The following is a 26,468-nucleotide window of genomic DNA, read 5'->3' as shown; positions in this document are numbered from 1 at the left end:
CTAACGATACCGGTCGTGAGTGCAGTTTCAAAGACAAAGCAAGTAGGGCGCGCTTCAGCTCAACCGCCAACCCAAACAGACCGGATCCCTTTGGTCTGAGAGTTTTATTTTCAACTCAAATTAAAATGATCGAACAAGATGATAGTCTCGAAGAATAATCGTTATTGATTAATTATTGTAAGTAGATTTTGCCCAATGATCACAAGATTCTGAGCATCGTTGAAACGTTGAGTGTAACTGACCCTCGTCGTAAGTGCATACAAACAATCCATTAGACGCAGTGGTAGTGGAAGCTCTTCACCGACGGTCCGGGCTAGCTTTTTGTTCGAGTGAGGCCGTTTTAACAATACGGTCGATCGGTTGACGTATCCGACGATAGACTTGCCCGAAGTCGGTCGATGGTTTCTTGTAATGCGTTTTTAGGTGCTCACCGCACCGCCACTCGTGTTTGCTGCTGCTCGATGACGTTTCCTTGTTTGGAGAAAATAGAAACAGCGGTGTGTGTGTGTGTGTGTGTTTGCGCCTATACAGTTTCTGGTCACGATATTGAATTAACTTATCGTCAAAAGCCTTGTTCGATACGCGTCGTCCCCAGAGACACTCTCTAGCCGGCGGTCAAAGTTTTTCCGCGTGGGAAATATTATATTTTCTTTTTCTTTTCTCTTTGGTTTCGCCATTCACTCTCTATCATTGTCCCCTCGGTGGATTGTTCTCTTTTTTCGAAGGGGCGAGGGGGGGGGCTGATTCGTCTACAAAATCATACGATTTTGGAGTATTTTATTTATTTGATTACGAGAGAAATATTATCGGTTTTCGCCGCAACTGATGTGTTGACGAAAAGTGAGTTTTGTACGCTCTAAAGCCTAGCTTCTTGGTTGTTTTTTTAATATGATTTACGGGCTCGAGTGTTGCAGTGTGTCTATCACACAGCTGTCTACCACCTACCTGCGGGCCAAGCGATAAGATGGCGAATATATGTACTTCAAGCGGCGGACACGATGCGATTTGTAGAGTTATCGTCGATTTGAAACATTTTGAATTATACAAAAAAGTTTTTATTGTACTGGAGGTGTAGTCGAAACGACTTTGGCCGGTGCGTGCCTTACTTACCTTGGCCGAACGGGATACGATATTTTATTTATACAGGCGGTAGCACGCGATCGAAGTTCGATCGAAATTACCTCGTGTACACGTATACGACGAATAGGACATGCCATTATATATACACAAATGTGTACATTATCGACGCGGTCGCATGCAATACACGATTGCTACACGTGACCCGATTTACAGTATAATTTTCGCGAATAATCGCGTGATAAGGCCCGATTTACTGCGTTGGCCCGCCGACATTATGTACAGTGATTGTTCATGTACACAGCTATTATAACAATATAATATAGCCGCCGTTGAATCGTTGCAGTGGCGGCAAAAACAAAACGCGCACCCCGAAAAGTTTCTCCGTTGTTCACTCGAGTTAACCGCACGCGGGGCTCACTTTGGTGTATTATAGAGTTTGGTTTTTTTGAAGAGAAAAAAGCACCCTCTTTGTTTGATACACCCAAGATCGTTTGAAACCGTCGATTGTCGTCACCCGGAGTGTGTCCGTACAATTTGCGGATTTTCGTTTATATCCCGGTGGATTTTGTGTTTGGTCTGGACAATATATAAACGGTCGGAGAGTTGTTTTTTCTTTCTTTTGGGATTTGATTTTTAACCGCGAAAAGCACTCTTTTTTTTTCCTACCCTTTGTCCAATTCGGTCGCACAGACACACATTCCGAGTGCCGACCCACAATAACGCACCAGCCGAAATGGTATTTCTTTATTTTTGTTTCCATCTAAGCGAGCAAGATGCGGTCTGCACATGTCTTTAGGGGGACTGACAATCATCCGCACTGCGCTTGCTCGTGTGTCGGTTTTAAACCATATGGTTTTTGTTGTATATAACGTGAAGAAACGTCGGCAATCTATATCTTATCTAGAATTGTATATTGTACTTGCGCGACGTGTAAAATATCTCCTTTTAAATTATTTCAAGGCTAATATTTGCCGCCACCCTCCTCCGGCTGCCTCTTATAGACATTTACACGCTGGTTAGACAAGATACCTCTAATAGAAGAACAGTGAATATATATGGTTATGGTAGGAGTGAGAGCGATGATTGGCTTACAACTTGTTTTAATGCATTTCTATCATGTCAACTTGTTTTCCAGGTTATGACGCGTGTGTTGGCTATTAAGGGTTTTATATTCTTTTTAACGTTTACAATGTCTTGTATGAGTTATAGCGTGGTGAATAATGACCATGGAAGGAAAAGGCCTCACGTCTCGTAGAGAGGTCCTATTTTAATGTATATTTTTTCTATTATTAAAAGAATGTATATCTTTATTCTTGTAAGGCGCAAAGGATTTTTATTTATGTCACTAAAAACAAACATAGTAAGAAAACATAGCTTTTTAGTATTTTAATGAGCTCTGTAATTCAATAATTATAACGTTATGGAATTCCATTTTTCCCTTGTAGGAATCAAAGTGACGCGTCTTAGTTAAACAACGATCTTATATCAGCGATCCAGGGATTTTCCAAATTTGCCTTGTGACCATCATTCTTTACCTACACTCAAAATTCGTGTTACTTGGCATAATAATGTTTGACAATCTATTTCCGTCAGCGGCTTACCCGAAGGTGATCGTAATGCGTGCGCTAAGTAGTCTAACGATACGTTACCGCGTGCAAATGATATTGGCAATCGACTTTTGTCGGACTTCGCCGGTGGTCAATCGGATTGTCGGTGAATTATCCGCTTTAGAATGGCACCCATGGCGAAAGGGTTAAGTGCGAAAGGTAGGTAAAAAAAATACAGTCGACCACCATCCACTACTCAAGGGGGTTACCTAATGAGGTTTAACGGCGACCGGTGGTGGCGTTGGTCGGAGAAACCCTTCGAGCACACGCCCACCACTTGATTGCGTAACAATTATTATGTGTGTTAGGACACAACTCGTCTGGTAAGTTTAAACTTTCGAGAGCCGAGCGAAAAACTTGAGCGAGTTACCTACTTACATTTGGGAAGTTTTCGAAAACAAATTCGGTCAAACTCAAAGCCGTTATTATAATCAACGTTAAACGGTTGCGCTCGTTATCCGGAGTTTTAGAGCTATTTTTTTTTTTTTTTTGACATCAAAAGGAATGTATTATTATTATTATCGTTATTATTGAACGGGTATATTCTTAAAACGACGTTGCCGCCGTGGACGCGAGTGAATAATATACATCTCTTGTTATCTTGGTTACTTATTTTACAGCGAGAAACATAATTTTTCGATTAATCTCTCCGGCGTTGTTGTATGTACCGTTAACGGTTGCCTGGCTGGTTTTCAATTTTCAGGCTTAGACGTATCTGGGTGTGATAAACGCACTCTATCTCTCTCTCTCTCTCACTGTTTCGAACCAGCATTTAATTTCCGTCTTATCTGTCTGTGTGTTTGTAATGTCCGTCACTTCGGGGACAGCTTTCTTCAGACCGGTGTAAAGTTCTTTTACGCTGTCGGTCATTTGTCATATTTCGATTTCTATGTAATATTATGTCACCTTCCTCTCTCTCTCTCTCTTTGGATAAAGATAGCCCACCTCTGGGTCTTTCCGTCTTGCTCTTTCCGGTTCGTTTTATCTTTATTTATCGTTTCCGGCAAAAAGTGCGCGCGTGACCTGAGAAATATTATCTCACAATGCAAATACGTGTCGAACGGGCTCGTTCATTTTTTTTTCTTTTTGTAATTTATCCGCCGAAGCGACTAATGAGACCGACCGGGACGAATACAGTTGAGCCACGGGCAAGAACAAAAGTGTCTGGGCGAAAAAACTATCGGAAAGGAAACGGTTTGCCTACAACGAACGGTCAGGGTCAGGGTTAGGTTAGGTTAGGTTTGTTATTAAAGGACCTGACCGGCTTTTGCACTGGTGCGACTTTTTTTTTGTTATTATCTTATACGCCGTTGTAGTTCGTGATTTACAGTTTATAATTATTTGTGTAAACCGTGTTAACTGTACCCAGTGGTGTATACAAGGGACGGTATATTTTTCTCGATGGGAATCCGAAGTAATTTAGTATCGAAACGTACATTTATCACAATTACACAATAATACTATGTAGTTGGTATGGTACGGATTTTTTTTTTTAAATGGGAAATTACCGTTCTAGATGCAAATTGTATTTTTTTTTAAACTGCAATGGTTTTTTTTTTAGTTTCCGTTTTAAGCCTTTGTGTTTTTCTAACCACATTCGACAAAAATTGTTTGAAAATGTTGAAAACATTGCAAGGTACTTAAAATTATGTCTACTTAAATATTTTAATGTTTGTATTACTGTATTTTACTGTTAATTTTATAAAGTATTCATATTCGACCGCAAGTGTGACGTTTTAAAATAAAATAAAAATATTACACAATTTTATGGTGAGAATTCATTTAATTACTTAATCAAGGTGCGTTTCGTGTGAAATTTGCGGTATCACGTCTCACTTTCTGACTACCAACTGACCTTAACAATAATTGTAACCCACGTGGGTCCGACCGAAATTCAAAATTTGTATTGCCACTGTGTACTCGATAGTATTGCATGCTAGGCCGAGGGGAGGACAAGGGTCTGTGGGGAATTGCCGTCTCGAGAGGGAGGGCTTAATAATTGCGTTAGGTGAGCCGTAGAGTATGCGATGACGTTGCTTGCAGCCGAGCACGTTCGCCGCGACTGAAACAATATTTTTACGGCCAGTTTTCTCCTCTCGAAACGGTTTCTGACTCAAATGTCCAACATATATTATTATTATTTTTATACACGCCAGTGAAAAGCCACCAAAAATCCACTTAACCGAGACCGGCGACCGCCGCCGTCACGTGTACCTACTTATTTCGGAAAATTGCATTTTGTTTCATTCGAGAACGCGCGAAACTACATACTTACTACGCGCCATATTTTTATTTTATAGTTTTAGAGTTACTCTTATTTATTACTTCAAGTAGTGTTCTCCTCGCGGTTACCCGACCTTTGGTTACGGTTTATTACTCGTTGTACTCAAACGCGGTATTGCCCTAAGCACGATGCGGCGGGAATTTTATTATGATTTATCGAAACGGGTGTGAGCCTAAAACGAGTTGGTGGAAAAAAATCAGCGTTATAAAAAGTATACACACGAGGTAGAAAATAATATGTAATATACAAAATTATTGCTATGTTGTTGTAAATAAAAATACAGAAGTATTTGTACCTGACGTACGACATTTTTCGATAAATACATTCACAGTTTGTTGACAAACACAGAAATTCGTTAAAAAAAATATATATATATATATTTGATTTTGACACTTAACTGCAAATATTAAACCAAATAAAAAAAAAATGTCTGCATTGAACCAAACAAGCTAATAAAATAATTATTATTTAACAAACACAATCAAAATTATTATGTTTGTATTGTGGTTTTAGTAATTTGTTTTTTTATACACACTATAATATTTAAATATTTTGTCTCCCGGGTACAATATACAATAGAACTCTGTTTTTTTTTTTACCTATCACACGTTTGTGTTGAAATCAAACCTCTTTATATATGTATATAGAAAGGACGCCCGCCAGACACGATGGTGGATAAAACAAAAACGAAAGCTTTCGAAGCTCAGGTGGAGATTTAAAACGTCTTTCTTTTCCTTTTTTTTTTTCGAAGGGCCAAGAGGTGAGAGGGATGGATGGGATGCGAAAAGAGTCTGTTCTTGGAAATTCGGGATAAAGGATAAATAAAAACCGTTTTAACGGTTGTTTAAAAAAAAATCTTCTCGCCCGGGCCGGCGGTAAGACTTAAAAAGTTGTCTACAATAACGACCTTTGCGGTAAGCCGTTTTACTCCCGTGAGTAATTCGCCAAGTCTGTTTTGAATAAATTATTTAACGAAAACAATTATTTTCGTCTCGCGAATAATAATTTCGGCGTTGTCGGGAAATCCGTACGCGTTTGCCCCGCTCGCCTTCCCGCCCGCCTTCCCTAGATTCTTCCCCCCCCCTCCCCCCGTTCGACGAATGAATTTGTTCTCGTCGGATTAGGTTACCGTCATAACGATGTTTATCGTCGGCCCGCTTATTTCGTTTTGCATCCGTCCGTGTAGTATAGTAGTAAGTAATACACGCGTGTAGCAGTAGCCAAAGTTTGGGACTTTTTGAAAACTATGTCCCTACGCCTTTAGGTAGGTGATATATTTATTATAACCGTGTTTTATACCACGTGTCTTCCCGCGTTTTAAACAGTACCTTTCGTGAGAATTATGCGCGTCCTATCTCACTCTCTCTCTCTCTCTCTCTCTCGCTATTACCGGATTTATACTGGACCTCGTTCGTTTTTTATCGGGTGATAAAATATATATTTCGGATATTCGACCGAATTAATTACCCTCCCCCCCCCTCGCACCCCCGTGACGCCACCCAAATACCTGTCGTTGTACCCTCATAATCCTAGATAAACTTGGATCAGGCGTGTATACCTGTATCAACTCTGCCGAAGGAATTGTTACTATACAAGCTGTGATAATTTTATCGTGAACCACTCAATATCTTTTTGGGTATAACTACATTTTTTTTTTCCATAGTATTTTTATATCATATGATCTCAATTTTCCACGAATTTTTATGTGCCTACTGCCCCTCCCAAACTAATTATTTTCATATTAACTCTTGAAGCTTAAATGGTAACGCATACGTTTCATAAACTTTTTAAATTGAAAATAATGTACTAAAAATGTTGACTGGTCGATAGTCAGTTTTGGATATATATTTTTGAAGTTCTGAAGTTTCAACTTTAGGGCATGAGAAAAGATGGAGTGTAGTATTATTTTTTCTCCGCACACTTCCCCCCCCCCGTCCTAATTTTTTAATTCTTATAACTTAAAAAATGGTTGTTCAAAACTGATTATAAACCAGTCAAAATGTTTAATAAATTATTCTTGGTTTAAAAATGAATAATATAATTGTGCGTTACCATTTAAGTTGATAAAAAAATAATTAGTTTTGGAAAATCAAAACAAATTGTAAAAAATGAGATCAAATTGTATGGAAAAAAAAAATGAAACTTCTTATTAAACCGTATGAGATATTGAGTGGTTCTAACGATAAAATGATCACCCTGTACAAATTATTGTAAACGCGACCGAATCAATTTGTTAAAAAAATAACTGAAAAACCGTTGAAGAAATTTTTCGCCTTATTAAAAAAATGACATTCCCAAACATTTTTGCCAAGGTATTTGTATGATATGTACGGCGGCGGCGGCTTGCCGGGTCATGTCTGGTGAAATATTTTCACGGCTGTGAATCGTTAAAAGAATTCCCGTGCACATCATTAACCTACTTCTATCCACGTCGGTAAAGCAATTAACAACTAAAAAAAAAAACCTGAAAAAAAAGGCCGAATTAATATTAATACGCATTTTTCATAGTCACGCACGTGGCAATTAATCAAAATAAATAAACGCGCGCTCGGCGTTGTTGGTCCATGTGAAACGACCGGTAGACCATAGTACCTGTAGTTATTCGACAAACGCACAAGAATTTAAAATATAGTCCCTATGCTACCCTACTCAAAGCCGCCGTCAATACTGTAACGCTCAATACGTTGTTACATGTCAAACAACAGCGCTATAATGGCTCAATTGTTGTGGTTCCATATATTGTTATTGTAAGACATTTTTATTTCGTTAAAACTTTTTTCACATACATTATTTGCCGTCGAAAGTTGGAACTGGCGGCTTAAGTTCAAAAAAAAAACCCTAATTTTATTTTCACCCTATTGAAAATGACTAAAAAATATATGTACAATACGTGCCATGTGCGTCAAACATTTCCAAAGCTAGTTTATGTTGTCTTCAGTTTGTGAATGAATTTGTTAAATATATAAATATAAGTATAATATTTACTCCAACCCTCAGTCTACATAGCCTAGTCACGTCCCAATTGAGTTTTAACATTCACTTTCATTTCACAAAATGTTTAATGTCTAATAATGTTTGTCTCGGAGCGTTATAATAAAACTCTGATCTAATACACGGTTACTTGGCGCTATTAACGATATTATGGTCTGAGAAATCTGTTCGGAATGCTTGTTATTAGGCGAAGGTTTTTAATCGTTGCGCGGTTGCCCGTTGTGTGTTCTTCATTGGCAACGGTTTGGTAAGTGCTTATTCATCGAGAAGGGTGAAATAAATCATACGTCTCGGTGTTTATTAAAATACATTTTGAAACTTACGCTTTTTTAGTGCGACGATCGTCTTATATTATATTTGTGTCGGTCTGTTATGGATAAAGTGGGAAAAATAACACTCGCGGTTAGCAATGAAAAATGATTGCCTACAGTGTTCAAGTGCCTAAATTGGCAGCCGGCGAGACATACAAAATACAAATAAATAATATAAGATAAAGAAATAGCGCAAAAAAAAAACGTCAGCCCGCCAAATGGAAATGCGCGGGACGTGTGACATATTGACTATTTGTGTTAATAAAAAAAAAGTGCTCGGCTTTAAACAAAATGTCTTTTCTCCCAATGTATCTTCTACTCGAAGAGGGAGGACATTTTTTAATGTAGCGGCTCCGTTTGTGTCTTCTGCTCGCATTTGAAAATGCGTTGTCGCTGAATTTTACTCTCAAAGGTTGGGATTTCGTCCGGATGATTTTAAATTAACTTTTGACCGTGGTAAGTCCGTTTCACCAGACGCTAATTACCCAAACCGGTGACCTTATTCTTTGACCCGGCGGCGGATGCGACTCGCGACGTTCTATTATAGAGGAGAGTCATTTTCACATAACACCACCGGTGAACAGACCGCACCTCCCCCACCCCACATGCACCCTTGTCCATCCCACACTATCGCGGTCTCTCCGGAAAACCTTGCCGAACAAAAGCATAAATGAATAACCATTAGTGAGAGAGAGTGTTATTACTTTCGAGCAGTCCCATTAAAGTTCATGATTTATTCATTAAACGTGTTTAATAATAGCGGTAACTTTGGACACTTTTTTAAAAATGTTTACGGCCTAATTAAGATGTATAATATTTGCTCCAGGGTACTGCGTCGCGTTGTTATTATGTATGATAATAATAACAATAGTAATATAGTTTGCAGTCGATACGGTTCATTATAATTGTTTTGCCCGTACCGACGGACGGTGTCAAAAATCAGAGTTCTTTTCATCCTCGTAATGAGATTTCATACGGATTTGTATTCACCTCTTTTTTTATTTTTGGATTCGTTTTTTACCTTTCCGCCACGACATCAACAACGTTTTACGGTCGCATAAAAACGGTACACAAGTTTAGTCCATCAAAAGTCACTTGTGTGTTGTCGTTGTCTGAGTTCATGTTTTCGCGTTCAAAGTCCCATCGTTATAATATTGCCATCGCTGAAAGTTTTTGTTTATACAAAATGTTTTCATCATTAAAAAAAAAAAACACTGAAAATCCACTTCGTTATATACAGCGCTCATTTATAATAATTTTAATAACGATTAAAAGTGCTAAACGGGTTTTACGTTTTGATTTAAACTATATTAAATATAATTTAAGTGTAAATTAAATTGAAATTTATTATTTTTGAAACTTTTCGAGTGGCGTTGTTTTTTCTTTTAACGTTTCAACGAATAAATCACATTTATAATAATTAAAGCTAACGCGCTCGCCCCGTTATATTGTAATTGGGTAATTTGTGAGACGTCAATTCAACCGCAACACAACAAGTGATATTTTATTAGAACTTACAGAAGTAATTATTTTATTAGCAATGTAATTGTTATTTTATTTTGTCCATACACAAATTCGTTTGGACAATAATTACCGTGGAAACGTTTAGGGACTCGACAAGCCGTTCAGATATACAACTGTGTATACAGCCCGGGCAGTTTAATATTGTTAAAACGACAGTCAACTTGTCGGTGGGGAGCAAAAAATATATAATCTAAGTAATTTATTTGCCTATAAATTATTATTCGTCATCATAATCGTCATCGTCATCGTCGGGGGCTAACCAGCCAAGCCACAAATCCTTAAGCGCATAACACTATCGTGTATCGCGTTGGAGTTAGTTATGTGTACAATACGACGAACGGGCTATGTGTCCTCTCTCCCTCCTTTCCGTATGGGAAATGTTAAATGACCGTGTCGTCTCGGTCCCGGACCAGAGCACGCTGTATCCACGGGCCATTGTTATCGGGACCTATCCCGGGATAACACCGCCGACGCCGCGCGTCTCCCCCGGGAACGATCTGGAGAATCATCATAAATAATCGGTCAATCGGTCGGTGCTCGCTCGCGTCGTTATATATAATATTATTATGTCTTATAACGATAATAAATCATCGGTTGCATTGCGGTCCATCTGGAAAATTGTCCGCCATTTGCGTGCGCCCCTCTAACATCCCTCCCCCCAAATACGCTTTATCCTTTTTTTTTCTTTCTTTTTTAATGCAACGGGAGTCTCTCCGTCGATTTAGTGGTGTTCTTTTCGGGCCGACCGTCGTTTACTTATTGCATTAAGTTTGGTTGTACGTCGAGGAGACAAAAGCGCCGAGAGTTTATTTAACGGGTCGCCGACCGCGGCACTAAACACCACCGACCAAAGTATTTAATCGAATTTCAAAACCAATTCGAATATCTCACCGAATAAAATATACCTCGCGCGCCCCCCAGTATTGTGTGCATGATAATTACTTTTAGGCGAATTGTCCGAGTCACAATGGGAAAACGCCCCCCCCCCTCTTCATTTAACAATACCTTAACCTATAGAAGTTCTAAACTATATAGAAAAAGTTATCCCGCGCCCAGACCGACACGGTTTTCATAGTTGGTCCAAGCACACTCATTTAAATCTAAATTTGCGGCGCGAGTATGTTCTTGGCATAATAATTTTAAAAACAAAGAATTTTTTTTTCTCTTCTGATAGGCAATATAACTGGTTTATTGTAATCGTATTTTTTTTATGAATTTTTCATCAGATGAAAAAAAATTGTTGTCTACCAAGTTTTCATGTTTTTTCGGGACACATTAATATACTCTTTTATCAGTACAATTTACACTTGGAAGGGGAACTGACAACCGCTGATCTATAGACGTGCTACATAAAAAAATGGACCCAGTAGTTGAAGGGTTATCGTGGGTCTAAGCACAAAAATAAAAACGCACCAACACCTTCTCTGCGCCAAAGCTTAAGGTGAATCCCGTACAAGCGACGCCATTCCCCCTAACTTTAAATGTTTATAATAACATATTGTAAAAAAAAATCCAATCTTATTTTCGTGTATCTATGTATATAGGTACATCACGGTGGCCGAAATTGTTTTAATTTACTATTGGAGACATCCCGTGTGTGTAGTCCGCCCATGTCTATGAATAACTTGCAATTTTTCGTTGTATTATTTTTTTCGACTTTTCTCATCCAGTCGTGTCAACTCGTCTTTGTTGTTTTTTTTATTATTATAATTTTACTTGACGTCGGTCTACCGTGATCGAAACACATCCAAGTCTATTACCGTTTACACGCTGTAACATTTTAAACACTCACGGTTTTCGGCGAATCCCGGTTTTCATATTTATTATTATAATATTTTCCCCCGTGGAATTTCGTTTTTCAATAACTCTATGGTTTACTCGGTTTACATAATATATTATTTTATTGCGTTCTTAAGGATTCCCCGGGCGCCGCTGCAGTTACATTAAATAGCAAATATTTTATAAGGTCTGGTTCGTGAATAATTTAAACGGTCTTCTGTTTTGACGTCAAAAGGAAACGCTCAGACGATTTGTTTTTTTTTCTCTCCTTAAACCGTATAATACTGTGTTGTATGCATTGTTATTATTTTTGTTCACATCTTAATCTCTTACACCTTGTCTGTTGCCGGTTTATTCGGTCCATTTGTTTGATTGGTAGCTTCGCCTGAGCTGTGTTTGAAGGATGCGTGCCGTTCTGCCGGGAACGACGGCGGCAATATTGTCCTCGTATATAATACTACTCAAATTTGTATATACCGACTTTGCGACTTAGCTTTTAGCGCTCCGGGTCGTCGTTTCGCCGCTCCTAAAGTTTGGAGACCAAAATAAAAAATAAAAAAAATAGCCTTAAAACGTTTTATCGCTGTTTAAGCGCCACCATTAATCATTGTTAATCTAACCCGTTTCGCGCGCGCGCTCGAAGAAGAAAACAATTAACTGGAAAGATGAAAGGATTTCGAAGGCGGCAGATTAGATTTTTCGGTGCTGCCTTATATACCGCGCCCGCATGTCTGTGTATATATCTTTATGTGTTGCTCACTGATGAATTAAAGTTTCGGCGGGTGTCGGGCTTAACGTCGGTCCCTTTTATTATATACTATACGAGTAGGTGTATTATGTTCGGAAACAGCCAGACAGCGACGGCGCGGCGTTCGACGGGCGCGCAAATCAAATTATTCGGTCTGTTAATTAGAGATTCGCGGTATTTGCTCAAACACTTGACGACGTACTGCACACTGTTAAATTATGCTCGCCCGGTTTACCACCACATGTATAATATTATTATGTACCTACGTACACACATCCGGATCCATATATATATAACACTATCCCGTCGCAAAACAATCTGTTACGGTTTGTCACGCGCTGAATTTATGACCGTTTTTTGACAGCGCCTCCCCCCCCCACCTTGCCCCGGGGCTCTGGGGATAATTTTCCACGGGATTTGACACCTAAATATCCTCTCCGGGGATATCCGACAGTGTTGGTTTTGTTATATGTCGCGTTGGCGTTACACACATTTTTTACCCCTACCCTACCGGCGGTCCTGCCATATCGCGTGGCAGTTCTGGATTAGACAGAGGGTTAACGTTTTTTTTTCTCCACCGAAATCCAACTATATTGTTTTTTTTTTTACTCGACCCCGAGGGTAGAAACTCGGAACGTGACCCGCTGGAAATATGTCGGACGTAAAACACAATGATGAATACGTGCAAGTCTGTACGTGGATTTTGATGGCCTTAAGTTTTTTAACGTTGTATACTACGATTGTGTTTCAGCTTCGGACCTGGAGTCGATTCGGGCGCTGTTCAACGAGAAGGAAAAGGAACTTACCATGGCCGTGGCCAAAGTGGACGAGTTGACTAGACAACTGGAAGACGTGCAAAAAGGCCGAGGACAATCGCAGCCAACGTCGCCAGCCTCCATGGAACTCGACAAACTGCGGGCCGAGTTGTTGGTAAGTAGAGAGGCGTGGGTCTCTTGTAAGCCGACAATTAGTTTTCAAATTTTTCTTTTTTTCCCCCTAAAGTACCGAAACAAATTGGGCGAACAGCAGACGGCCAGGTTGGTCCAACAGCGAGAAGTGTTGTCGAAGCGGCAGGAGGAAATGGCTTCGATCGACCGCAGGATATCGGAGCTGCAGGCCAGGCTGCACAGGAAGAGATTGCTCAATCAACAGTTGGCCAATCAGATCCAAGCCAGCAAACCGGGAAATAACAACAGGTGAGTTGTAACATACATAAGGGCACATGTTGCTCGGCCGACTAGTAGCTACTATAGTTGACTTTCGCGTGGGGGGAAGAGGCACCAGAGGTAGGCTCGTAAGGGTTCCAGATTGTATATTTCTGTGAGACGATGGCGCAAATTAGTATGTCACTTTTCCCAGCTTACAAGTTAGCTCTAAAATTGTTCAAAATTTCCACTATTCATATTATCGACGTATTTGTCTGACATGGGTACTCGTAGTACTTATTTGGAAGTTTTGTAATGCGAATTTTATGTGATTTGGTTTCGCAGGTCTCTGGGCGGTCCGGGCAAACAGATGATGCCGCTGTGCGATGGAAAGATGAGCGGCGGTAACGTGGCGGCCGTGGAACCTTTCAACCACATACCGGACGCCATGAGCAAGAACTCTCAGCTGCGCAAGTCCGAAGACAACATCCTGAGCCACGCTACCACGGGCTATCCGACGGCCAGACCGGAACAGCAGAAGTCATTGTCCCAACAGCCGCTGGTGCAGCAGAAGCCGTGTCCGCCCGATCCCTATCAACAGTATCAAATGGCCAAGCACGACGTTTACAAGGTCGAACCGCAGACCAACGGCAATCAGGCTGACCTGGCGTACTTCGGCAAATTCGATCCCAAGTACCAGACTTTGCCGTACAACACGAAATTCTCGCCGCTGGCCAACTACAACGGTGGCAATCATCAGCAACCGATGCAGACGCAACAACAGCATCAGCAACAGTTTCAACATCAGCAGCAGCAGTTTCAGCAACAGCAGCAGCAGCAGCACCAACAACAACAACAACAACAACAATGGTACGGGCAACACAACGAAGACAACATGTTGGACGACAACAATAGAGACCTAGTCAATAATAACGGTTACGGCGATCAAAAAATGAACGGCACGATACACAGTAAAAAACCTCCAATCCTGTCCGGCCAAGTGATGACCAACCTGGGACAGAACCTGCAAATGCAGAGTTCCAGCCGACCGATCAACGCTCAAGTGTACCACACAAAACCTCTTTCGTCCACAAATCACGTGACACCAAGGTAATACATTCACTTCATCGCCGTTGTTTATATTTTTACCGCTATTTTTTTTTTTTTACTAATATTTCCATTTTTGTTGTGTTTCATCAGACCTCTAAGCTATTCGATGCACCCGCCTATTTTGAACACCAGAAGCCAGCCGGTCGGAGGGACGAGCCTCAGTAACCATCAGGTAAGAGTTGAAAACCACTCGACGCTTTTGACCCTTCTGCCGATTGCTACTTAAATGTGTGTATGGATTTGAAAGCATAATCGCAATAAGTTATAGTCAAGTTGAACACCGATATTAGATAGTCTAGGCTTCGAGTTTTTGGAGAGATGACGAGTTGCCATTTGTATATTATCATTTGCAAAAAATATTGTGATTGTTGGTAGATTTTTGATTTTTTTTTTAGAGCTTTTTATGGTTCATTAACTCGAGCACACGTTTTAAGCAGTAATTGTAGCATTCATATGTGTTGTTGTTTGTTTAATTGAACGTCACGTGCGCTTTTAGAAACCGACTAGTAGCGTGTCACCTATTTATCAGACCTCTTCGACCAAGGTACAACCGGTGCAGCCTCAAGTGCTCAATTCGATGGCGGCCAACCACCAATCGGCGATGGCGGCGGCGACCAGGGAGACCAAACCCGTGGAACCTTGCGGAGTCGTCGGCGACCGACCAGGAAGTCCGACGGCCAGCAAGCCGGCTCTGCCCCCGAAACCGCCTCCCCCGATGGGCATCAAAACGTCCACGCCGCCTCCGCCGCCCAGACAGAGCGCTTACCATCTACCTCAGCAGTACCATCAGCCGGCGACGGACAATCAGCAGCCCGCGGCCGACGACGGCCGTACTTACTATACCGCCGACAGGCCTGCACCCGTCACAGGACAACAGAAAGACCTGACGCCACCGCCGAGGATACCCAACGGAATCATCAAGTCCGGCTTCGGCAATTCGGTGGACTCGTCCGAATCGGACAACTCGTCCAGTTCGGCGTCCATCCGGTCGTCTGCGTTCGGCAACATCAAGTACGTGCACAGTTATAATTGTACTTAAACTCTTAAGCCTACACCTCGACTTGATTGACTGTGCTCGGACGTCTAAACGAATTTTTTTAAGGTTTCAACACAACCCACCCTCATTGACCACAGGTCATTAGATAAGACTTTCGAACATTGTATTTGGTTAATTTTCTAATAGACTTTCGGTTTAATTCGTTAACCTTTATCATCTGAGGACCGCGCTTTCCCGCGTTTTTTTTTTGCCGACGAAACGTATTACTTTAATGGGAGAATACGATAATGCGAAATTATACCTCGAAAGTTTGATGTACATGCTATAACTTACAACATTTAACTTACAGCATTTTATTACTATACCTATCAATGTACAACTTGTACCGTGTAATTAGATATCATAAATTAAAATGGCTTGGAACTTGTATTCGGTTACATTATTAATACGTTTTTCTCAATGTTATTTTGACGACTGTTCCAAACTCTAAGACGTTTTAATCCAAAACTAATTAACGTTCTCTCTCTTTCTCTTCGTCCAGTCCGTATGTCATACCGTTGCATCCCGAACGTAATGTCGTTTATCATTGGATTAAGAGTCATCTTGTTTTTTTAATTAAGATTACGTTGGGGGAATGGTTAGATTAGGTTAGCAAATTAGGATTCTTCAATAACAGTCACCTGGATAATGCGGTCAGGTAGGTTAAGTTAAACTAATTAATTTGTTAGTTTTAATTTGCTTACCGGGTACCAAAATTACCAAATTGATTCGGTTGAGGTTAGGTTAGGTCCCTAGAACGCCACACCTTCCTAATTTCAGGCGTGAGACCTATCTAACTTATTATTTAGACAACAATGGTGTAGGTCATGGTTTTTTCATATCTCTAGAAGGTTATTTTTTTAAAGCCAACTTATTGTTAATTTTTCAATAAAAAGCCATAGTGTATGTTAACGGGATCCGATTAGGAAATTTATTGGGTTCTTTTTTTTCTTTTAGGAACGGTCACCTGTTGGACAGCGTGAGGTCGATGAACATATCGGCCAAATCGTCACCACCTCCTCATCCGGCGCCGCCCGCGGTCGTTCCTGGCGCTCCGGAACAGTCGGCCGGCCAAAAAGAACTACAACAACAGGCCAACGACGGCGGCAAACCGCAGCGGTTGCCCGTGCTCATCAACGGCCGGACGTCCGCCTATCCCGTGACCGACCTGAACGGCGTCGCGGACAAGTCCCGGACTCAGGCGGCGACGGCCGTGGACCATCAGGCCGCGCAAAAGGACGCCGACGAAACGGACAGGGTAGCCGTCAGCGTGGCGCAGCGCATCGACGAGCTGGAGACCAGGTTCGGCGGAGGCGGCAGCAACGGCGGCGGTGTCGGTGGCGGAGGTCTCTGCGGAGGGTCATCGTCGGCCGACGACAACAGCACCAGCAACCATAGCTCTTCGTCGCCCGACTCGGGGCAGGACTCGGGCAGGGACGACGTCATTTCACGTGAGTAACGTTTGAGTGTTTCCATCTCTTTAGAGGGAAGGAAAAGGGTTTTTGATATTTTTTCCTATATCTTCTATATCTATTTTTCCTATGTTCTTTTCCTATATCCTATGTAATAGCCCACAAAAAATTTCTGAGCAAATTTGCAAATTTGTTGGACGTTTTTCTCAAACTTCCAAGTTAAACCTATACTAACTCTGTACTGTGTTAAACCCCCCACAAAGTACTATTCGTGTACGATTTTTTACGACCTATAGACTTATTACACGAATAAATCGGTTTAGCGGTTTACAAAAATAAAAAGTTTAATAATACTAAAGTGTGTGGGTTAGGCTATGTACACTGGTTTATACCAATGGGGTAACGACGGCTACTACCGGCCGATATTCAACTTTGTTCCGCTTTTGGTAAAAATTCTGATACTGTTGAGAATAACCGCTACAATATAATAATAAGCAAATTAAAAATTAAATGGTAAATCATTTGTGTGTTGAGTTGTATTTATGGTAATCATAACAATTAGCGTAGAATTTTGTATTTAAAAAAAAAAATTGAATGTGATTAAGAGGATTGGAGTTGCTCCTTTAGATTTAGCTTAGCGGGTTCAAAAGCTGCCGGTAATCTATGATGATCTTTTTTTGTCGATTTGACATGTTTATTTTTCATAAAAAAAAAACCATCCTTTTTATTTTAATAATTTCGTCGTACAAAACACCTGCTTTTTTAAATTCGTTTTTATGTTTCCTTTGAAAAAAATGAATAAATAAATAAACGCACCTTGTAGTTTTATCAGTTATATTTTTATTTAATAAACAAAATATAATATCGACAAAAGTTTAATTTGCTATTTACGCCGAACAGATATAATCGCCGAGCTGTTTAAATAAACTGTTTATTCAAAGCGAAGGTGGTGAGTGCATATTATTTCTAAAATTCGATTACAGGAAATGGGTATAAAAAATAATAATAAATACAGCTTGGCTTTAATGAGAAGTCGTTGAGAGTTTTTTTTGCCGGATCAAACAGCGAGGTCGGGCTTGCATTAAAAACTGCAGCTTTACGCTTAAATAGAATTGCTTTGTTCATCTCCTACTTGTAGACACCGCGACGGAATTTAACTACTTGAAATGTTGTTCCTCTCTCGTGGTTTATCCTTTTATTTTTTGAAATTCGATTCTAAACAGAGTACATAGAACGATTGAAGTCTGATAGAATACACCTTATTCCATATCGGAAGGGAGGGGAAGAGATGGGTATTTATCAAACACTAAAAACATATTCATGATTCAACGTTGCACGTGTCATCCCTTCTTCTTATCGTCCGTCTTTTTCATAATAAACCATAAGGTGACTCTCGTGTGAAATGTTCAGTTAATATTATAATTGGGCGGTTGTCATAAATCATACTGATGATTTATATTATGTTTCTCCTCGACGAGGGGACGATTTGCTTTTTCCGTGCAGCGAAGAAAATGAGCCGATTTTTAAACTATTTATTTGTTTGTTTGCACAGTGGAATGCCGAAACAGACTGGTGGTCCGCAAAAAGGGTAACCTAAAGGAGTCCGGCGGAAGCATCGGCCACAAGCGGCGAGTGTCGTTCGATCCGCTGGCGCTGCTTTTGGACGCTTCGTTGGAAGGCGAACTCGAACTGGTCATGCGAACCGCCGAACAGGTATGAGTCATGTCTCACAAATGAGATAAATGATAAAAATTGAGTGATGAGAGAATAGATACAAGCGATAAAAGGTTATGTGTAAGAGATGAGATGAGTGAGAGGTAGGTGATAATATGTAAATGATAAGCGATAAGAGATAGAACATATCCGTGGTGCAATGATTGTCCGTGTAACTGAGAAAATAACTAGATTGTTTTTGTTTTTATTTAACGGAAATTGTATTCTCTATATTGTGGTTTATGTGATTCGCAGGTGGGCAATCCTAGCGCGGCAAACGACGAGGGAATAACTGCGCTACACAATGCCATATGCGCCGGCCATATAGACATTGTTAAGTTTTTAGTTAAGTTTGGCTGTGATGTGAACGCTCAAGACTCCGACGGATGGTGAGTAACCTGCTACTATTTATCCAATACTAATTTTCACTATTTAAATAGTGTCGTTTCATGCGAAAGATTTTCCCAAATTGTTCGAATTTTAATGCCATTATTTGTTGTCCGATTTTCACTCTCAAAGTGCATATTTATGCGTCAACGCATAATTTAACACTTTTCGAATCAAAGTGGTGATAATCAAATGGATGTAAGTGACGTTTATGTACAGAAGAACCAAATTAAAATTGTTTTTCGAGTGATGGTCATAAGTTGTCTTCAATATATATATATATATATATATATATTTCAATAATGTATAAACAATAATTCTAAAACAAAAACAGATGCGCTTAGATTTTACTGGCAAATATTTAAATATTTTATACTTATTTATGTACAAAAAATATTGAAAAGAACATATTTATTTATAAATATACATATATACAGAGTAACACCCTTTTCTGTTGAACTAAAATACAGATGATGCGACAACACTCGACGTTAATAATACAAAAATAGTGACACACGATAAATTATAATAAAACAAAATTCATAAAAATAACTATAAAATATAAAAATCAATGAATAAAAAATGAAAATTCATATTGTACAATATATTTTGTATTACCGTGCAATTATTATTTCGTACCAGCCGGGCGGACGGTTAGGTATTATAAAGTGCGGTTTCCGGCTTGGCTTTTTAATAATTCATTCCCCCAACCCCTATTTGTTTGAATTTTCTTTGTAACATTTAATACCTTACTTACCTGCTTTGAAGAGTGGAGCGGTAATCGGACTTACGACTTTTATGTTTTCGTTTAATTGCATTCCCTCTAAGGAAGTCGTCAAGTGGCCTTACTGAAGTGGAGACTGGGAAACCCATTAAACGCATCGTTTTTGCTGCTCATCTTATACCGAGGATAATATAATAAGGCAATAACGTTGTTGTAAACGAAAAGCGACAGTTTAATGGCTAGACCACGGAATTCGCCATATAAAAACGCCAAAAACTGTTTTATATTGTGCTTGCCAGTTAGCAACGCTAAAACTGCATCGAATATTAAATATTAATAAAAAAAGAGGCGATATTTTGTTCAAAGTTCTAACTCTATAACAATCGAGAAGGCGGCTAATCGCTTCTACCGATATTAGTGTCCAACATACTGCACTGTAAAACTCTACAGCCATTGGGTCAAAATCATCTGGTTCGGTCAATCGTTAGACGTGTTCACGTTTTTTAACTACTTTTAATACGTTTCCGAGTTGGGTGTTATGATGGTTACGGTTAACAACTATGGGTAATCCAAACCTAATCGTTTACACGGCGGTTGTGTTTTGTTCTTGCAGGACTCCGTTGCACTGCGCCGCCAGTTGCAACAACCTTGCCATGGTCCGGTTTTTGGTGGAACACGGCGCCTGCATATTCGCCACCACGCTGTCCGACCAGGAGACGGCCGCGGAGAAGTGCGAAGAGGACGAGGAGGGTTTCGACGGTTGTTCCGAATTTCTGTACAGTGAGTGCTGCTGCTGCTGAAAATCTCGCCCCGCCGCACTTTGAGCGACAAACTTGATTGATAACCGTGGTGTATCTTTATCTAATCTACAGGCGTCCAGGAGAAACTGGGCATCATGAACAACGGGGCCGTGTACGCCGTGTTCGGGTACGAGGCGCACAACCAGGACGAGCTGTCGTTCGACGACGGCGACCGCATAGTCGTGTTGCGGAAGGGCGACGACAGCGAAAGGGAATGGTGGTGGTCCAGGATCGACGACCGGGAAGGATACGTTCCCCGCAACCTTCTGGGGGTGAGTATCCTGTAGGTCGGCACCGCCGTCGTCGAGTAGCACTTCGGTGGAGCTCTCGCGAACGTTATTAATTTTAAAAAAAACCACCCTTGTGCCCCTACCCCCTACCACCCGCTTTCATCCCCGTCTCGCGCGTAGTTGTACTATAACAGTATTTGCGCGGACCGTGTTGCTGCTGCTTGTTATGTGTTTGTCTTGAGGAGGTGGAAAACGATGTAGTAGTATTTTAAACGGTTTTCGGCAGAAGATAAATCAAAATTGGAAATGTTGTACACGGGGGGGGGGGGTTGCCTGAGATTTACAAAAATTATTTTTTTGCTTTAAAACAATTAACATTTGTAAATAGGGAATTATTTAAATACATTTGTATTTAGATAATCAAATAGTTTTTTATTTTTATTAAACATTTTAAACAATCTATTATTATTAAAAAAAATTTAACACGTTTATTATTTAAATTTCTATTTAAATTATTATCTTATTTTAGTTAATATTTCCATTTAATTATTATCATGCATATGATTCTTTGGCCGGCGTGTGAAATCACTTGCCTCGGCTCGACAATCAAACTTAAATGTATCACGACTCGCGGGGTTTTCAATTGCAAATTTAAATAATATTTAAAAAGTTAATAACAACTGCAATAAAAACGAGACATAAACGAATGGTGGAGATTCCGAAAAAAATCTGTCCATACAATCGAACTTTGAAAAAGGCCGAAAACATAAATAATATTCTGCATTTTTGGTAAAATTGTACACTTTTTTTGGTACAGCTGAAGTACTGATTAAAAATTCTTATTAGTATGCTAATATAATATGCAGATACATTAAACATATATACACAACAATTTTAGCTGAAAATTGCGTTACATTTTTATGAAAATCGCCTAAACGCAACTACTTCAAATTTGTATGTTTCGCGTTTTCGTTAACATATTTTATTGTAATACAAATTTATGCAAATTCAACGTAATTTTTAATTATTTAGGATTCGCCGTTTTGTTCTATGGTTATTGTTACAATTAAAAATATGTCCGCCGAATAAGGTTAACTATGTATAGTAATTATTGCAATGTCATCGTTCCTTTGGCAATTACGAATCGACATGGCCATTTTGGTATTCGAAACTAATTAATCAATTATTATTTTATTTGATTCAATTATACAATTGAATTGACACAACAAAGTTCGTTAACTTGCAAACAAAATAAGTAAAACGCGCTCATTCGGTTAAACAATTTCGAACAGTATTATTTTGTTTTGTTTTTCAACTCAACGTTTTCGTTTAATGTGATGTAATAAAATAATAATAGACATTAAGATTAATAATTTTTTTTGAAAGGGGAAATAAATGATTATTTTTTTTTTAACGGACCAAACAGCTGCGTTGGATTTGTTTTTTTATTTGTAGTGGAACAAAAAAAACGTTCAGAAATGAATCATGTTTTTTTCGTGTAAATTCTAAAATTGGGCGTGTTAAGATGTAATCAAAATAACACAAAAAGCCATAAAAAACAAAATACCTAATTAGACCAATGAACAATATTGATTTAATTTAGTAAACAAATCCCGGCATTAACAGGCGTCTATGAAATTACAAAAAGTTAAATAAGTGCTGCATTTGTAAATAAATGCCATTTTAAGACTGTTACAAGATTTAGGTTCTTAATAATGCGCGCGGACTTCTTTTAGATATTATTAGCCTTATTAGACGTGATAAAAATCAACTTCCAAAGGGAATATTAACATTTTGATTACAAACAAACCGAATTCTCCGCCGAATTTAAAGTTTAAAAACTTAAATTAGTTTTCTGGAAATATGCATATTTAAGATCAACGTTTTTTTTTTTTTACATTTTTTTAAAATAAATTAGACCAAAACGCTTACAGTCACCTTGGGAGTTCATTTAAAACGTCTTTATATTCTATCGCCGTTTTAGGCTTTTATCAGCCAACTCTTATCACTGATTTGAAAAAATCCAACATTCATAGCTTTTCGTTTCCAAACACTTAGCCACCCATCGGTCTTGTGGTTTTAATTTTCGCTCTAATCGTGTTAAGCTATACTCCTTAGATGTGCGTTTTTTTTAACCTTTAATGTGGTTTACAATGGTGTATTTTAATTTTTCCAGTTGTATCCCAGAGTGATCAGTGGCAAAAAATCAACAGTGGCCTCAGTGGCAGAATGACAATCCGTCGCCGGTTGGATGACAACGATAACGGCGCCGGGGCCTTTGAAAAAGCTGATGGATTGCACTTGGTCGATCAGCAAAGCCACAACGGCATATCACACGATATCATTATTATTATTTTTATGTTAAGACTTTCTCTCATATCTACTAAAAAAAACATTTTTGTTTCGAACCATTGTTTTTTTCTCCTCCCATACATTTTTCATTTATTTATTTATTTATAAAACAATATCGCATAATAATATGATTATCGATATTGTTCATAATTTTTTTGTTATATTTAAGACCAAAGTTTATTTATGCGTTTTTGACCATGACAAATTTTATTGATAAAAAAAAAAAAATCATCGCATATAATAATAATAAGAGTTATAATAGTACTATAAAGAAAGATAATTTTTAATTTTTATATAAGTTAAGTCGACGAAAGACAAAATAAAGTTGCAATCTTACCGCAATTACATAAAATTTAATATTTGCAAAAAAAACAAATATTATTATTACAATTATCGAAAAACAAAGTGTAAAAAACATATTTTATTATTTTATTGCGTTCGGAAATGTTATTATATCAGTTTTCATTTTTGACGCCGAACGTTACATAATACGTTGTTGTTCGAATTATATATTTATATATTTTTCTTTTTTGTAGTTAAACGACATTTTCACTTGTTTTACGCGATTATATTCTAATATATTATTCTTATACTATCATTGTAACATATATATATATATATGTTTACAGTAAAAGTATATTGATTTAATTTGAGAAATTTATTCTTAAAAAAAAAAAATTTAAAAAAACAATGTGATGTATAAAAATAGTTGTAAAACATATATTATTTCTTTTCTTTGTTGTTTATCCAATATTATTGTTATTGAAATAAATTTTTATTATTATATACGCCTCGGTGTGTGTGTTTTGAGTTTTCTATGGTCCGCAAGATAACGCGTAGGACTTTAACCGAGAAAAACCTAAAGGAAAATACTTAACCAACGCATAAAAAAACATACCTTTTCGGCTCGGCCAAAACAAATATTTTCTAGGCGTTTGACATATCCGACGGGTAAGTACATGCACATTATATTATTATAAAATATTCTCACGGCGCGTTCGAAGGTGAATAATTTATTTTTTCGTGCCTCGGATGTGAGACGACACGCCGTTTGTGCGAATGTATGTTTTTTGTTAATTTAAACAAGCTGCCGGGGGCCTACGTACGGTGTGTTTATAATTTATGTTATGCGTTTCCCGAGCAAAATGTTTGTTCGCTTTCCATTCCGGAAGAGTATCTGCAGGTCTGCGAAGAGAGAAAAATTCAAATAAAATACATTTGTCGTAGAACACAAAGTCGGTCGATAAAATATTATACTTTGGACGGGGACTCGAAAAAGTTCATAGCTCACAACCCATACAGCCCGTTCGGTTCATTTGGCGAACCTAACAATTAACACCTAATTAACCTAATAACAAAACGTAACAACGCGCGAACCAGTGTTACCGCCGGGCACTGCGACGTTGGCGACACTGTTCGCGGACAATTTTACCAACACAGCCGAAACATAGACCGGTTGTTTGCAATAACTCCCAGCTTTTATTAACGCAATATTACAATATTTGATTGCGTTGTCAGTGTTTATTTATCAGTGGTTTTATAAAAAATGCCAATTTAAATCTTCTCGTTAACATTATTTGTATAACTTTATACGTGTATTGAATAATTTAAATAGGTACGCCTTGTTCTCGACAGACATTCTTTGCATTTTAAAGGCAGCACAATTGATTGGCAAATTGCTTTGTTACCTATGTGTGTGTTTTTTTTTTAACGAAGTATAATAAAAAAAATACCTGTTAAAACAAACCCCGCAGAATAGTTCCCAATTATTAGAAAGAGGAAAAACAAATCTGTGAAATAGTTCATGTAAACTATTTTTAGGGTTTCACAATGCACAAACGTATAAGCCTTGCAGGCATTCGGATATTTTCGGTGTACGCAACTTGTCTGTACCGTATAATATACAATATGTGCTTATACCTATACTACTTATACAGTATTATCCCACTCTAATCCGGACCACCTGTACTTGTAATGTGTCACACATGAGTTTTACGCGACCACCGTTCGAGTGGGAAAAGCGGAAAGTGCATTGACGAGGGTCTAAGACGATACGGAAATCCTCAAGTCATTTCGACCTTCATTTTATCAACAAAAAAAGCCGTTTAAAAAATATAAAAAACGGTATTTTTATCATCCTGGACGTTCCACCGGATCGACTTACGGTTCGTTGCGTCCAAGTTAAGTGCTGCGTTTGTTAGTTAAGCACGGTAAAGAGTCAACATCCAACGAATGCGTTTGATCACAGAATCGAGTAAATAAGATAAATAAACAGAAATTGATTGTATAAAATATATATAGATATAACCGTCGACAAAAATCAAATAAATTGTTAATAAATATACAACGGGGCCGTTTCGACGATGGAAATATGATAAATACAGGCGTTTTAAATCCCATAAACGAATATGACCTTTGTGTAGCTAACGAGGAGGCGGCGAATCAACACGACAGTCCAATCTAACTTTGTGCGTTAACCCTTTCGGTAGTACAAAGAATAACTAACTAACCGTGTCACTGTGCCCAAACTTTAATATCAAGCAAACAAAATATGTATCTCCAGCATGGCAACACTGTTGCGCTCCTCTTCGACTGTCCAGATAGAACTTCATTTTATTCTTTAAAAGCGACTACTCTAGAAAATCGTTTTTAAGAAATGTTTTTAATTTCTATGTAAAACTACATTTTTTTTAAAAAACGTTTTTCTTCGATGGTTATCCCGGCAATTCACAAGTCTGTACACATTAAGGTCGTCCTCGTCCACGAACGAACGGTTCAAGAAGGTAACGACTAACAAGTTTGAGACAATTATACTACTCTTTCTCCGGAAACTTTCTTTAAGTAGAAGAATCGGCGGGAGCCAGCGGTGAAACCACCAACTCTTATGAGCGGATTGAATCTGAAAAGTTTTCCCTTTTCCACCCTCTTATTGACGCTTTTGTTGTTTGCGTTTTTCCCCGATTCAACACGGCCGAATGCGCAATTTTCGCGTGCAATCTATTGTGTTTACTCCGGTTATGAGTTTACTAGAAATTTCGTTTGAAACACGGTGAAGTGTAAAAAATATTATCTGGTCCTCGATCAGAAGAAGACCACTGAGCGACTCAATCCAAGGCAAACCTCGTGATTGACCACCTCCATATGCAAATCAAGTGGAATTTCCAAGTTCTATCACCGTTAAGTTAGCGTCCCTCCGCCGTTGCGTTTTGCCCGTGAGATTAATATACAGAATAGC

The 26,468-nt window shown here is 38.8% G+C and overlaps 1 protein-coding gene across 7 annotated transcripts in view; it reads left to right on the top strand.

The window, feature by feature from the left end:
* The window catches only part of LOC126834384 (apoptosis-stimulating of p53 protein 2-like), a 106,661-nt gene extending 82,868 nt beyond the window's left edge, over window positions 1-23,793 (top strand). For 2 of the 7 annotated variants that reach the window (XM_050566256.1, XM_050566257.1), the window contains exons 3-13: window positions 13,076-13,254; window positions 13,327-13,520; window positions 13,815-14,579; window positions 14,670-14,751; window positions 15,076-15,590; window positions 16,573-17,066; window positions 18,580-18,740; window positions 18,996-19,129; window positions 20,465-20,631; window positions 20,724-20,923; window positions 23,058-23,788. In XM_050566256.1, the coding sequence (XP_050422213.1) occupies window positions 13,076-13,254; window positions 13,327-13,520; window positions 13,815-14,579; window positions 14,670-14,751; window positions 15,076-15,590; window positions 16,573-17,066; window positions 18,580-18,740; window positions 18,996-19,129; window positions 20,465-20,631; window positions 20,724-20,923; window positions 23,058-23,114 (2,948 nt within the window). In that variant the 3' untranslated portion in view covers window positions 23,115-23,788. Of the gene's footprint in view, window positions 1-13,075; window positions 13,255-13,326; window positions 13,521-13,814; window positions 14,580-14,669; window positions 14,752-15,075; window positions 15,591-16,572; window positions 17,067-18,579; window positions 18,741-18,995; window positions 19,130-20,464; window positions 20,632-20,723; window positions 20,924-23,057 lie in introns of all 7 variants that reach the window. The other 5 variants (XM_050566258.1, XM_050566261.1, XM_050566255.1 and 2 more) reach the window with 4 other exon arrangements.
* The last annotated feature ends 2,675 nt before the right edge of the window (window positions 23,794-26,468 follow it).

The sequence above is a fragment of the Adelges cooleyi genome, unplaced genomic scaffold, assembly GCF_023614345.1.
Source record: "Adelges cooleyi isolate 19-005CV unplaced genomic scaffold, UGA_ACOO_1.1 ACOO_flye_CR_arks_rails_tigmint_CR_PRNA_21, whole genome shotgun sequence".
In the NCBI taxonomy this organism is placed as follows: domain Eukaryota; kingdom Metazoa; phylum Arthropoda; class Insecta; order Hemiptera; family Adelgidae; genus Adelges; species Adelges cooleyi.
The sequence above is the reverse complement of the archived record's forward strand: the minus strand, read 5'-3'. Positions and strand labels throughout refer to the sequence as shown.